This window comes from Cicer arietinum, chromosome 3, assembly GCF_000331145.2.
Source record: "Cicer arietinum cultivar CDC Frontier isolate Library 1 chromosome 3, Cicar.CDCFrontier_v2.0, whole genome shotgun sequence".
NCBI classification, from domain to species: Eukaryota; Viridiplantae; Streptophyta; class Magnoliopsida; order Fabales; family Fabaceae; genus Cicer; species Cicer arietinum.
In genome coordinates, this window is record NC_021162.2 from 74,097,269 (window position 1) to 74,111,183 (window position 13,915).

Below are 13,915 nucleotides of genomic sequence, written 5' to 3' on the forward strand. Positions count from 1 at the left end.
ATTTAATAATGGAAATTATAATTATATAATAAACAATAAAATCAACTCTTATCGATATTGTTAATATAAAATTAGTTTACACTCCCCTTACATATTACTTTTCTCTAATAGTACCATACTTATTAGGAGTTAGGTGTATATGAGGACGTGGGAATTCATATATTCAAACCTACTCCTTGAATGAATATAGTAGGACTTTATTTTGTCTCTTTCCTTTCTTTCTTTCAATTGCTGTTTTTCATTCCTTGGCTTTTTCCTCCTTGCTAATGAACAAGCCATCAATCAACATTTATTAAGGAACCTGCCTAATTGGATAATGCATTCTGAATAAAAAGAGAATAGAAGGACATGCATTCTTATTCTTATTCTTAAATCAAGATATATAATATAAATCATGTAAGAATTAATAAAAAATTAAAGTTAAATCTCTATAAAAAATTTAAATTTATTTTGTGTCTCTTTAACAAAATTATATTTTATTTTCTTTATTAAATTATGATGTAATCAATTTCAATTTATATTAAAACGTCAACATATATTTTAAATGACATTTTTTAAATAAATTTACAACATTATAAAAAATTTCTCCATAAAAAATATCTTAAAATCTGAGTTTTAGGTTCAAATTTTCGTTACTTTTATCTTGAGTTTATGATATTTTAAAAAAATTTATATTTAATTTATCACTAGTTAAAAGAATTTTAGATTTTCGTCCAATTTTAAAAATATCGCCGCTTTAAATTTCACATCAATGCATAAACCAACCGATGTAAAATACCAACTAGAAATTAAGTTTTTCCACTTTATCAACTTAGTCTTAAAACTTTAAAATAAGTCAACTTGATTTATTAACTTATGTCTTTTAGTGGACGTTGATCATTTCTATCAATATGACACTAACCGCGTTAATTATCATCTTCTTCGTTTGAAAAACCCTAACAACCACCTATTATTTATAAGCTTCAGCTATTATAATCTCTTGTTTATATCTAATTCATTAGAACAAACTAAATATATAAAGAAACAGAATCAACTCATACAAAACCCACAACTCAACTACACTAAGAAGAACATTAAAAAACTCAAATCTAAAATTTCTTGAAAGCACAAATTTTGATAAGAAAAAAAAAACTTACTAGATAAAAGAAATCAACTTTAAATAATTGATTTTGATAAATATGATGAAAAAAATACCACCTTGATATTATGAGACATAAGCCTAGATTTTGTGATTGAATACTTTAGTGCTTCGAAATAAACGCCTCTTTATCAATTCATGGGTGTTTGAGATTGAAATTTTGATTTTTCTAAGTTAAGATTGATACGTTTTTTAGAGGAATAATATAATAATTAAGAAAATGGCTAATTTGCGTTAACAAACACAAAATAAGAGAACAACCGGACTAAAGCATAAAAAAAGGTATTTAAGCGTATAATATTATTTAATTAAAAAAGAGGCCATATAGTTGGGCTAATGAATAGTTGATCCAATATAGTTGGGCTAAGTCGGCCTCACAAGCAATGCATACTTGTTGGACCGGACAATAATTATTGCGTTGCACAAAAAAAAACACGTTTCCTATCTTTAACTCTACATGATTGATTATATTATAAAACTTGTTTATTAATCAGTTGAGCTGAGGTCTTACTAATCAGTGGCTCGTCCATGTTACAAAAATAATTGAAATTGTAGACGAAATCAATAGTTACAAGAAATACCAATTATAGAACAGCTAAGGTTGACAACAACTTGCGCACGGTGTATGTTTAGTCTTTAGAAGCATCGCTTTTTGGAAAAGGATTTAATCATAAGAATGGATATTTTAAAGGAACCCATGATGTTTTGAGATAACTCAATCACTTTTCAAAAGTATTCACAAATTTATGGGAAAAGTGATTCTATTAGGTGTTTATTGGAAAAGCGTGTGGTATGGAGGGTGGGGTTAATAAGTTAAGAGCTTTATGAAAAATAATATTATTTATAAATTATAAGAACCATAATACATTGTTTTTCAGAAAGATCAAGAAACATTGACAACCAATATGAACGTTTAGCCATAACGGGAATCCACTTCCACGACAAATAAGATATGCACTATATAAGACTGATTAAGGAGACATCAACTATCTCTCCCTGATTTTTTTTTTTGTTTGAAAAAACTCTCATGATTAAAATCATAAATGAGATTAATGTTTATTATTGATTAATTAATTAATAAAAATATTTTTCACGAATCAATTAATTAAAAATAAATATGTATTTCATTAGTTTATTAGTTCAAAAATGTCTTTCATGAATCAATCAATTATAGATAAATATATATTTTATTAGTAACGTCTCTCTTTTACATAAAAATTATTAAAAAAAATTTAATATTTTAATTATAATTTTATGTATAAATCATATATGAGATAAATTTTTATCGTCCGTTAATTAGTTAAGTTATGATTTTCAAGAATTTATTAGTTAAAAATTCAAAACGATTTCACTTAATTAAACTTTGATAAAATATTTCACTTAAAAATATATTGTTTTAATAATTTCACTTAAACTTCGATAATATTTTACAATAAAGTTTAAATATTTTAATAATATAATATTTAAATGAATTTTACATAACAATGTCAATACACATGTATTTCGTAAGTTACACAATATCTGTGTTTCATTAATATCGAGAACTTCAAAAAATAAATAAAAGAAAATGTGAGAGTTTCGTGAGAATTCCGTTTACGATGAGACATATATAATTATTTTAGATATATAAAGACTTTGAAGCACAAGATCAAGAATAACAAGTTGATAAATGAATCTTTTTACCTCAATTTGAACTCGAGAGAGAATTATATAAATATTCCTATAGAAACTTGGGTGAGAATAATATTTTTTTTTTAAGAAGCAAGAGTAATTGTTATTCTAACTAACTTCTGATGCATATGTTATATAAGAATACATCTCAATAAATATTGACATTTCTAAACTTTATTAGATCTAAGGATGTTAAATACACTTTTTTGTTTTACTAAAGCATGTTACATAATACATGAATTGCCTGCCCTAGATTGGACTAATTTGTGCTACCGTCGCATCGGGTTGCTCAATATGTGCCCGATGCAAAACAAGATACAGGGAGGAGATTTTCATATTCCCAACATAATTATTGATATACAAATTTAAAACAAAAAATATGTCACAGTTCGATTGTATATTGTTAGATTGAATATTATATCTCGAATTCAAATATATTACCTTATAGTTGTATAATTTTTATTTTTGTGATCCACGAATTACACTTTAAAACAAATTAGGTCGATTTGAAGTACAAAAGTATAATTTCTTAAGAATGTGGGGTGAGGAAATTTAGTAGAAGATGATTATCATACTATGTATGTTATGTATGTTGTTTTTGACAAGCAACAACTTGAAACAGGTGTTGATGGGCTCTTTAATACCTTTGTTCCTCTGTTAGTAGCTAGACAAAGAAAACTATATGTATTGTAACATTAACACATAGTATAAGAATGTGTATTTTCTGCCCCATGGCCCCATGCTTTCAAATTGATTCACTCCAAAGGTGAAAGCACCTTGAATTTTAGATGAATGAATCTAATGCCAATACCAAATTCATCTTTCCTTCACCTACCAATCAAACAGCATGTAAGTTGTAACACTTTAAAAAATAGTGTGTTTTCAATTGATAGTGATTTTCAAAAAAAAAAAAAAAGAAAAAAAAAAGCATGATTGAAATACTAGAAGTTAGACTGCTATTTTGAAAGAGACGTTTCAAAATAAAAATAGATTTTATCAGTAGAATGAGATCACTGGGAAAAAGCAAAACTTCTGTGATATGCATAATAGAGGGAGGAAAGTGACATTTATGGACTTTTATCAAATATAAGATAGCTCTAAAGAACATGCAGGACACTATATGACCTGTACCATGTGACCCACATTGTTTGAACTTTAAATATTTGGCATGAATGTTTTATATAAATACATAGATTTTTTTTGTAAAAAGAAAAGAAATATCATTGTTATGTTAAATCAACTACAACAGAGGTATGAATATTAGACGAACATTCCTCAATTCATATTTAAAGTTAAAAAATAAATTAAAGAAAGAAAATTGCGACAACCAATAATTATAAATTATAAAGAAAAGTAGTTTGCCACAATCACAAACATACAAAATAAATACAAAGATACTTAAAGTATTAAACATAGAAAAAAATAAACATAAAATGCAAAAATAATAATTAATTGAACCAAATACAACTCAAAATATAATTCAATCAATTAAAAAAAATTCAAGTACAATCAAATTCAAATTACTGAAAAATAGACTATTTCTCTTGGGTCCAATTTTTAAAACATTCACATGTGACATTGGATTTGAATAATGTACACATTTATTTTACAGCAGTGAAGGATGGAAAGTCAGCTTTGGAGAAATTGGTAACATTATGTGTGACTTTCGTACGCATGGAAATTCTTGTGTAGAAGTGTTTTATATCCTTAGCCAGAAAACTATTAGATCTATTTTGAGTCTGACAATGTTGTCTAACCATAAAAACAAGTTTCAACCATAGTCCTTTCTTATGTATCATCATCATAATTAAACTTTGACACTAGGTTGCTGACAGCTATATTTAATCTATGTTTGGTTTACTTTTTGGGTGGACCAAAATCGATTTTAAAGGTACAACATTTAGGCAAAATTCCCCTACAACTCTTTATTTATAACCTTTTTTATTTTAAAACAGGCACAATTTTTTTTCCGATTAAAATTAAGAACTTTAATGATCCTGCTTCAAAAATAAATATATAATGATCTTTATATTCATCGTTTTAACAATGTTCATCTAAACCCATAAAAAGTCAAAGGAAATAAAAGAAACTGCTGAGGAAATTAGATACAATTAATTTTTTTTTCATCTTTAAATCCGAAATAAAGAATTCCTAAAAAAAAGTAGTGATGAGCTGGAGCGAAATAACTTTATTGCTAGAGGTGTGAAAATTTGAGATTTGAGGATAACTAAAATTTTAATAGTAATTTTTCTTGAAGAAAAACTAATTTCATAATTCATTTTCAGAAGTTGTCAAAATCTATCTAGAATCATCTAAACGAAAAAAAAATAAAGGATCAATTTGTTATAAATAAATAAGATAAAAAAGCCTTGATAAATTTTTGTTTATAATTTTATTTTATTTATTTGAAGATATTTGAAGTCGATTTTATCTTTAAATTTGATTTTAATTTTAGAATTTAAAATTTTTGTTTTTAAAATTGATTCTTAATTTTATATTAATTGTTTAACTCATTTTCACATCAATACATTCAATATAAATAGCTTCATAATTAATTCATTTTTAGTCAAAATCAATTTGACAAATCAATTTATGTTAAATCAATTTTTATTATCACATAAACAAACCGATTATTTACTGAGATTTTTCACACTTATCACACAATACATATTGATTACAACTATTCAAAATTATTCCTATGACATAATTAAAATCAAAATTATTAGAAAACCACAAATAACATTGGTATTTATTAATTAAACTATAATTTAAAGATTGGTGTAGTTATTTTTTAACTTTTCAATTTAAAAAAAAGTGATGTGATAATCTGAAATTTGGTTGAAAAATAAATAAAATATAACTAAATATTGTTTCAATTATAACTTAAATTCGACAATTTTCAAACAATTTGTTATTCATTATTGGATATTAACCATTAAATCGAGTAATTTGATTAGTATAGTGCAGCTTTAAAAGATAATGAATAGTTGATGAATTTGATGTGTGATATGACCACTAAATCAAATTGATGGTACGTATGATGAAGCAAGGAAAAGTCTACCCAATTTCAACAAACAGTATTTTCTTTCTTTCGATTTGACCCATTACCTTCATTGAAAGCTTCTGGTTTAGGAAATTGATACAAATCATGCATTGGATTGTTCCACAATGACAAACATATATAGCAACTAAAGTGGGGTATCTTTGTTGGGTTGATTACGATAATTGATTGATTAAGCATCCATAATTTTTCACCCTTAACATAGATTCTTTTCCAATAATACAACCCAATTTATTTATATTTTTTATTTATTATTTTAGATGTGAAAAATGACAAAGTAATTAGCTAAGAGAACTTGAAAAAGTTGAGACAGAGTGTGTAATAAGTAGCATTGAGGACACCTATTGAATGACAAGGCAAACACAATTTTAAGGATGTCAAAAATCTTAAACTAGCTTCTCTTCTTCATGTTATGCTCTCAACATTTTGGGATATTTGTTCACAAACACCATAACATTTCAACTTCATAGTCCCTTCTATAACTTAACTTTCAATATCTCTATAATGGTAATTGAGCATATTTAAATCAAACCATTTTTTTATTTATTTTTCATTCTTTCTAAGCATAGTATAGTTTATGAGTTTCAAATTTGTTAATTTATACAGGCAGATCAAGAGGAAACAGAAGAACTCAAACTTCTCACTCAATGGAAGAGAAAGAAAGGTGGATTCAGAGCTTCCATGTTTATATTTGGTAAGCAAAAGAAAATGAAAAGTATTAAAAAAAAATATTCTTTTTTTGGTTCTATATGATAAGCCTTTTTCTTTCTTCTCTTGTTGTTTTCTTGATGTAGTGTTGTCAGCATTGGACAACATGGGTTTTGTGGCAAACATGGTGAGCTTGGTTTTATACTTTTATGGAGTGATGCACTTTGATCTATCAAGTTCTGCCAATACTCTCACAAACTTTATGGGTTCAACTTTCTTGCTTTCCCTTGTTGGTGGCTTCATCTCAGATACTTATTTAAATAGATTCACCACATGCTTGCTTTTTGGATCACTTGAAGTTCTAGTAAGTTCAAAACTATATAATAAGTACAATAATATCTTTGAAACCACGTGCTACTGTGATTTTGTTGAAGTTTCATAATTAACTTATGTTAAAATTACGGTAATTCATTGTGATTATGCTAAATTTACTGTCGATTAAAATATGAACTTAGTTCGTAAAAATTTAATATATATTTAAATTGACAGTAATATTCGGTAACTGTAATTTTAACAAAAGCTATCCTTTGAAGTTTTAATAAAATTACATATTATCCAAATTTTGACAAAGTTACGATGAATGAAAAGATAGAATTGAATATCTTATTTGATGAAATATATTTGTAGGCATTGGCAATGCTTACAGTTGAAGCTGCTTCAGATCATTTACATCCAAATGCATGTGGGAAATCAAGTTGTGTAAAAGGGGGCATAGGAGTAATGTTTTACACATCACTATGTTTGTTGGCATTAGGAATTGGAGGGGTAAGAGGATCCATGACACCATTTGGTGCTGACCAATTTGAAGAAAAGGATCCAAATGAGGCAAAAGGTCTTGCAAGTTTTTTCAATTGGCTTTTGTTAAGTTCAACTCTAGGAGCAATTACAGGTGTTACATTTGTTGTTTGGGTTAGTACACAAAGAGCTTGGCATTGGGGATTTTTCATAATAACCATAGCTTCTTCAATTGGTTTTGTCACACTTGCTCTTGGTAAGCCTTTCTATAGAATCAAAACTCCAGGTGATAGTCCCACACTCAGAATTGCTCAGGTTATTTTCCTTCTTTTTAAACACATTATTATTCATTAATATATAATTATAATTGAGCAAATACTCATTTTAATTCTTGAAATTCTAATAATTGCTCCTTTATTTTGATCTAGTAAATTACTATTTAAGTCTATACATACATATGTCTTTTATTGATTTTGATAGTTGTTTCCTAAATAAATATTTTCCTTATTGAATTTCAAAATCTGTCGTATTAGTAATTTGCTATTTAAAGGCTTAATTGATATTTTTTAACAATTTCAATGATTAAAAATTTAAAATGTCTGTTTACTTGTTTTTATTCTTTATACTTTTTGTTGAATACAGGTTATTGTTGTGGGTTTTAAAAACCGAAAGTTGTCAGTGCCAGAGTCACACGAAGAACTATATGAAATCAGTGATAAAGATACAACAGTTGAAAAAATTGTCCACACAAATCAAATGAGGTGACTTTACATTTTTCATTCATTCGTACTAAAAAATACATACATGTTTATTTATCAAGTTGCATACACAAACTATAAGTTAATAATTTATCTGCAAAATGAAAAGACAATTAAAAATCATGGTAAAGCAAATTGATATGTTAGGATTCTTTTTTGATGTACCTTGTAGTAGGGAAGGCCAAGGAGGGACTATATGGACCCACTATGGCACTACCACACATTTACACGGTTTGGAATAGCAGAGAGAGAATGAGTATGAAGGAAAAATAATATCTATGCCGTGTGTAAATTGTTAAACACAAAATAAAAGTAATAAAATTTTCTGACAAAACTAAAAGATGATAGGTATATTTTAAAGAACAGTACTTGGTACAATCAATGTTGTGTTTTTTGTATTTTTGCCGTGATAAATCATGCTAGTTTGGGAATAGCAGAACCTTTTGTAGCTTTGTTTTTTGTTTCGGATTAGTAAATAATATCACTCACTTTTATGAGTTTCTAAAAGTGATTTTAGAATTTCATTTTCTGGATGTTTGATTATGGCAAGTGTTAAAATTGATTTGTGATGCATAAAATTGATTTTGATAACTTTTGATAAAATTGTAATTGATTTAAACTCTAAAATTAACTCTGACTTAAATTTAAGTTGAGATTTATAAATTTTGACTCTAACCAAAATTCTTTTAATTAAATGATGAATGCATTTAAACATACACTTTGAGTAGACTTGTTGTTGGAAAATCTTTGGTATCTATAAGAAAATGGTGGATATATGTACTTCCAAGGCAAAATAAATATAAAATTTAAATTATTTAAAAATAATGTGACTTTAAATGATTGGTCGTTGAATATCATATCCAATTAAACCAAGCTAAAATGAATTTTGAAAACCAAGTTAAAATAACTTGTTCTTTATCTATTTGAAAAATTTTCAAAATAAAAAGATTTTATAAAGTATTTTATCAAATTAAATCAAGAGAATTTAAAATACGAAATTAAAACTAAAAGTTTAGAATTTTATGATATTTGTATCTTAAATTGATCTTTGTATTTAATTGATCTTTTGTATCTCAAATGATATTTATAATTCATTCAAATTTGTATTTCAAATTGGTCTTTATAATTCATTCAAATTTTATAAATTGGTCCTTATATTTTTCTAATTTTGTAATTTGGTCTCTAAAATGTTTAAAAATTTGCTGATTGGTCCCTATAAATTTTTGAAAGCAGCAAGTTAGACCCTATAAATTTTAGAAATTTGCATATTAGCCCCTAAATTTTAATTTTTTTGAAATTGGCCCTTTTCATATTTTGAAATTTGATAAAAAAAAAATAGCCCAATAAAGTTTAAAAATAAATAACTTTTTCACTGTGTACAAACAAAAAATACACTTCTTTTGTTGGTTGAATCATAGGCTTCCTATGCAATGGTGTTGACTATTGAGCCATTGATTATCCCCTGTATTTTAACAACATATACATGACATGCATGATAAAAAGTTGTGCTTTATTGAATCAGGTTTCTAGATAAAGCAGCCATTCTCCAAGAAAACATGAAACCCCAACCATGGAAAGTGTGCACAGTGACACAAGTTGAAGAAGTTAAGATTCTAACAAGAATGTTACCAATAGTAGCAAGTACCATAATAATGAACACATGTTTAGCACAGCTTCAAACATTCTCAGTTCAACAAGGGAATGTAATGAACCTTAAACTTGGTTCATTTACAGTTCCAGCACCATCAATTCCAGTTATACCCCTTATTTTCATATCCATCTTGGTACCAATTTATGAGCTTTTCTTTGTTCCATTTGCAAGAAAAATCACACACCACCCTTCAGGCATCACACAACTCCAAAGGGTAGGTGTTGGATTGGTACTCTCAGTTATATCAATGACAGTGGCTGGATTTGTAGAGGTAAAAAGAAGGGACCAAAGTAGAAAAGACCCTTCTAACCCTATAAGCCTATTTTGGCTTTCATTCCAATATGGTATATTTGGTATTGCAGATATGTTCACACTTGTTGGACTATTGGAATTTTTTTATAGAGAATCACCTTCAAGCATGAAATCATTGTCAACATCTTTAACATGGTTGTCAATGTCTATTGGTTACTTTTTGAGCACTGTTTTTGTCAATTTGATTAATGTTGTTACCAAAAGGCTCACTCCTAGTAAACAAGGTTGGTTACAAGGGTTTGATTTGAATCAAAATAATTTGAACTTGTTTTATTGGTTCCTAGCTATACTAAGTTGCCTTAATTTTTTCAACTACCTTTATTGGGCCTCAAGCTACAAGTACAAATCTGAAGACCAAAATTCAAGCCCAATAGGTTTGAAGACATTAAATGAAATGCCTCTTAAACATAATTGGGAAGCCAACATTGGTGGAAGCACTCAAGACTGAAGAGAATGGATTATTATATTGAATAGAATAACCATAAGGTTGCTACTATGTTCTATCTACTAGGCTTTTGGGATGTGGAAATAGGTAGTGGTTGAAGTATGTGTTATGGTGCATGTATGCTTGTATGATTTGGTTGCAATTCTTGGATCTGGCCTACTGTTGTGTCTAGATTCATTTTGACTTGTTCCTATAGTATATATATATATATATAAGTTGATTTTGTAATTGGTTGTTTAAGTTATTTTGACTTGTTACTATATAATATTTATACTTCCTCCGAAATGAATTAATTGTAAGAAAAAATATAGGTGATTAAATTGGTTACATTCTTAGATAGGGATAAACAACTTTAAATTGCATGTTAAACATCTGAACAAAGATTGGCCACATAGCATAATCGACCGAAAAGAAAAGATCGAAGTTTGTGAGGATAATATGTGGAGCAACTATAGAGTGCTAAATGTCTTAATTTACACAACAATTTTATATTAGAATAGAAAAGGTAAGAATGTAGTAAAGTAAGGCCAGTGTCTTTCAAAAGAATATCAATACCATGATGTTGTTGAAGTAAGAATCTTAATTTGTAAGCCAATACAATAACTCATGTCTCATGTTGCCAAATGTGAATAATAGAGTATCAAAAAGAAATTTTTCAACCAAATATTCTCAAAAGCCCTTAAAATTTGTCTAAATTAAATAATCTAGATGTATATTTTATATGTCGAATTGACCAATTTAAACATATATTGTTGTTATGTATTTGAAAATATTAAAAAGTAGGAGAAGAAACACTTAAAGTATAGAGTATGCAATTCAATTGGGGCTTAGCCCTGTTGTATGACAGTGTTTGGGCCTTGGCGATGGACCGGTTTTTAGGCTAACAAAGTCCGTTTAGGTTCTAAAAAACATTATATAGTATTATATTGTTGATTTATTTATAAAAAAATATACTTTTTTATAACTTAAAAATAAAGTCTCTCATATACAAAACAGTTAACTTAGATTTTTTACACTTAACGAAACAATATATATCTCACAATTTATTTTAGTTCTCATCCATGACAGATCCTGTTGGGAGGAAATAAAGCTCACATGTTTTTATCAATACAATAAATTATGTTAGTTTGACCACCTTCTAATCTATATATAGACAAAATTAGTTCACATTTACACAAAATATTTCCAAATAAATAATAAGGTAATATTTACAGGAGCAAGCAAAATAAAAAAAAATGGATATTGGAAATACTAAAAAAAAACAGGGACGCTTTTTTATGGTTAACTAACTAATAAATACACAGCAAAAGATAAATCTGCAATAACTTTACAACACTAAAATTAATAGCATAAAATAATAAAATGTTTATAAATTTAATAAAATTAAATTGATAGAAATATTTATACACTCGGATCTACATTGTTGCCAACTATTAAAGTTAATTGATTGATTGGATCTACAACGTTGATTATGATAACGAGATTTAAGTGAAAAAAAGTTCTATGAAGATCATTAATTATTATTGATTTGGTGGATGGGTGTCTAACTAATAAATAAGTATTGCCAGAGAGACCAACATTTTCCCCTTTTTCTCAAGTTACTTTTGTAGTTCAGTTGATCAATTAGTGGTTGCTTCTTAATTGTGTTGAGTGTGTGTGTGCCACCTTCCTTGCCAACTACCCTCCAAAAGTTACAATCACGCATGTGATTCTGTGGAGGCTCTCACATGCACTACCATATTACCTCCCTTTCCTTTTTATTTATTATTATTAATAATTTGCAATTTTCATTATTTTGGACCATCATTTGGGTTCACATCAATCTTTGTGTCTATTGCATGTGATCAAACACAACATTATGATTTTTTATTTGACCAATCCGCTACACTCATTACTTAAAAATCACAAATTTTAAATTTAAGGAAAATAATATATATATAAATAAGACCACAGTCAATTTGAGTTGCTTTGATCAAAATCAAAATTTAACCAACATTGAGTTGAGTTTGATGAAAAGAAACGTTTGTTATATCATGAAATTGGATTAGGTCAAAATGTTTATTTTAATTGTTAACAATGAATTGTTAGATTATTTCTAAAAAAATAATACATCCATAATTTTTTACAAAAATATAGTGTAATTTATTTTTTTTACCAACTAATTTATATAAATATACAATTAATGAGAATATCAAAATCATAAAATTAATCATAAACTATTTTCATTGCTAGTATTAATATAACCAAAGTTGTAAGATTTTTAAAATTATATAAAATGTTTTTAAGTATCAAAATAACTAAAGTGCAAAGTCGTAAAGCAACCAAATAATTTTTATGAACTGAGTCATCTGGGTAAAATATGTTGGATTTGGTTTTACCCAATACACGATTTTTTTTTTTTGAATGGTTTGTTATTTTGTAAAACTAAAATCGCTCATTTACACGTTCCAAACCATTTTTAAGTCAATCTGAGTTGAGTTGACGGGATAACCCTAAATATATCCTTAATCAGACAAATTATAATGTGGACTAATTTAATTTTATGTGAAATGATATATTAAACTTTTCAAAACTTGAACGTTGATAAATATTATTTCATGGAAGTAAATGTTCATAGTTTTTATTTTTAGAGATGAGAAAAAACACGTTTTTTAAAATAAAACTCATCTGAGTGACATAAATAAGTTACTCCTCAAACATAAAAACAAAACAAAGAGGACTATGAATTTATAAAGAAACTATCTATGAAGATACATGTGTTATGCTAGTCCATCCAATTAATAACTCTCAAAGGAAACTTTTTTAAAAATAGCATCCTCACATTAAAACTACTACAGTACACGACTTAGTGCATGATTTAAGATCAATTGACAAGAACATGTGGTTCACTCATTAGTGTCTTGAATGCAAATTAATGAAATTAATGAAGGTTGGAGAAGGTTTGAGTTGATGATTGAATGTGAGTTAAGACATAGAGGAGTGAGCAATGGAAATGGTTGAGAAATGAAAATTGATGGCATAGATACGGATAAGTTGCGTAGACGTAACGGCGATACTATATATAACTTTGCTGGCTGGAACTGGAAGGAAGCTATTGCAATTTACAAAACCTCGACTCTCAACAAGCCACTACTATATTGTCAAATAATAACTAAACATTCAACTAACCTTAATACAAAGGAAACGCATATTTAATCTGATCCCTCTACACTCAAGTTTGGTATAAAAAAAATACAAAAGTAGATGGTTCATTTCCAACTCAAATAACGGTCCATTTTTTTAGTATACAGATGAAGTGACCCTCACCTCACCACTTAAAATGAAGATTTCAGATCACCACAGAAAATATCTGGCCTAATAATATAACATTCTCACTCGGATGAAGCTTATTTTCAATGCTCATCCAACTTAATAATTATAATAAAAAGTTATCAGA

The 13,915-nt window shown here is 27.4% G+C and overlaps 1 protein-coding gene across 1 annotated transcript; it reads left to right on the forward strand.

Annotated features, from left to right (window-relative positions):
* The first annotated feature begins 6,142 nt into the window (after window positions 1–6,142).
* LOC101496945 (protein NRT1/ PTR FAMILY 4.5-like) lies at window positions 6,143–10,707 on the forward strand. The gene is made up of 6 exons (XM_004494443.4): window positions 6,143–6,377; window positions 6,477–6,564; window positions 6,665–6,882; window positions 7,206–7,628; window positions 7,956–8,074; window positions 9,594–10,707. Exons 1-6 carry the CDS (start codon window positions 6,375–6,377, stop codon window positions 10,480–10,482), a joined length of 1,740 nt encoding a protein of 579 aa, XP_004494500.1. The 5' UTR covers window positions 6,143–6,374; the 3' UTR covers window positions 10,483–10,707.
* Window positions 10,708–13,915: the final 3,208 nt, after the last annotated feature.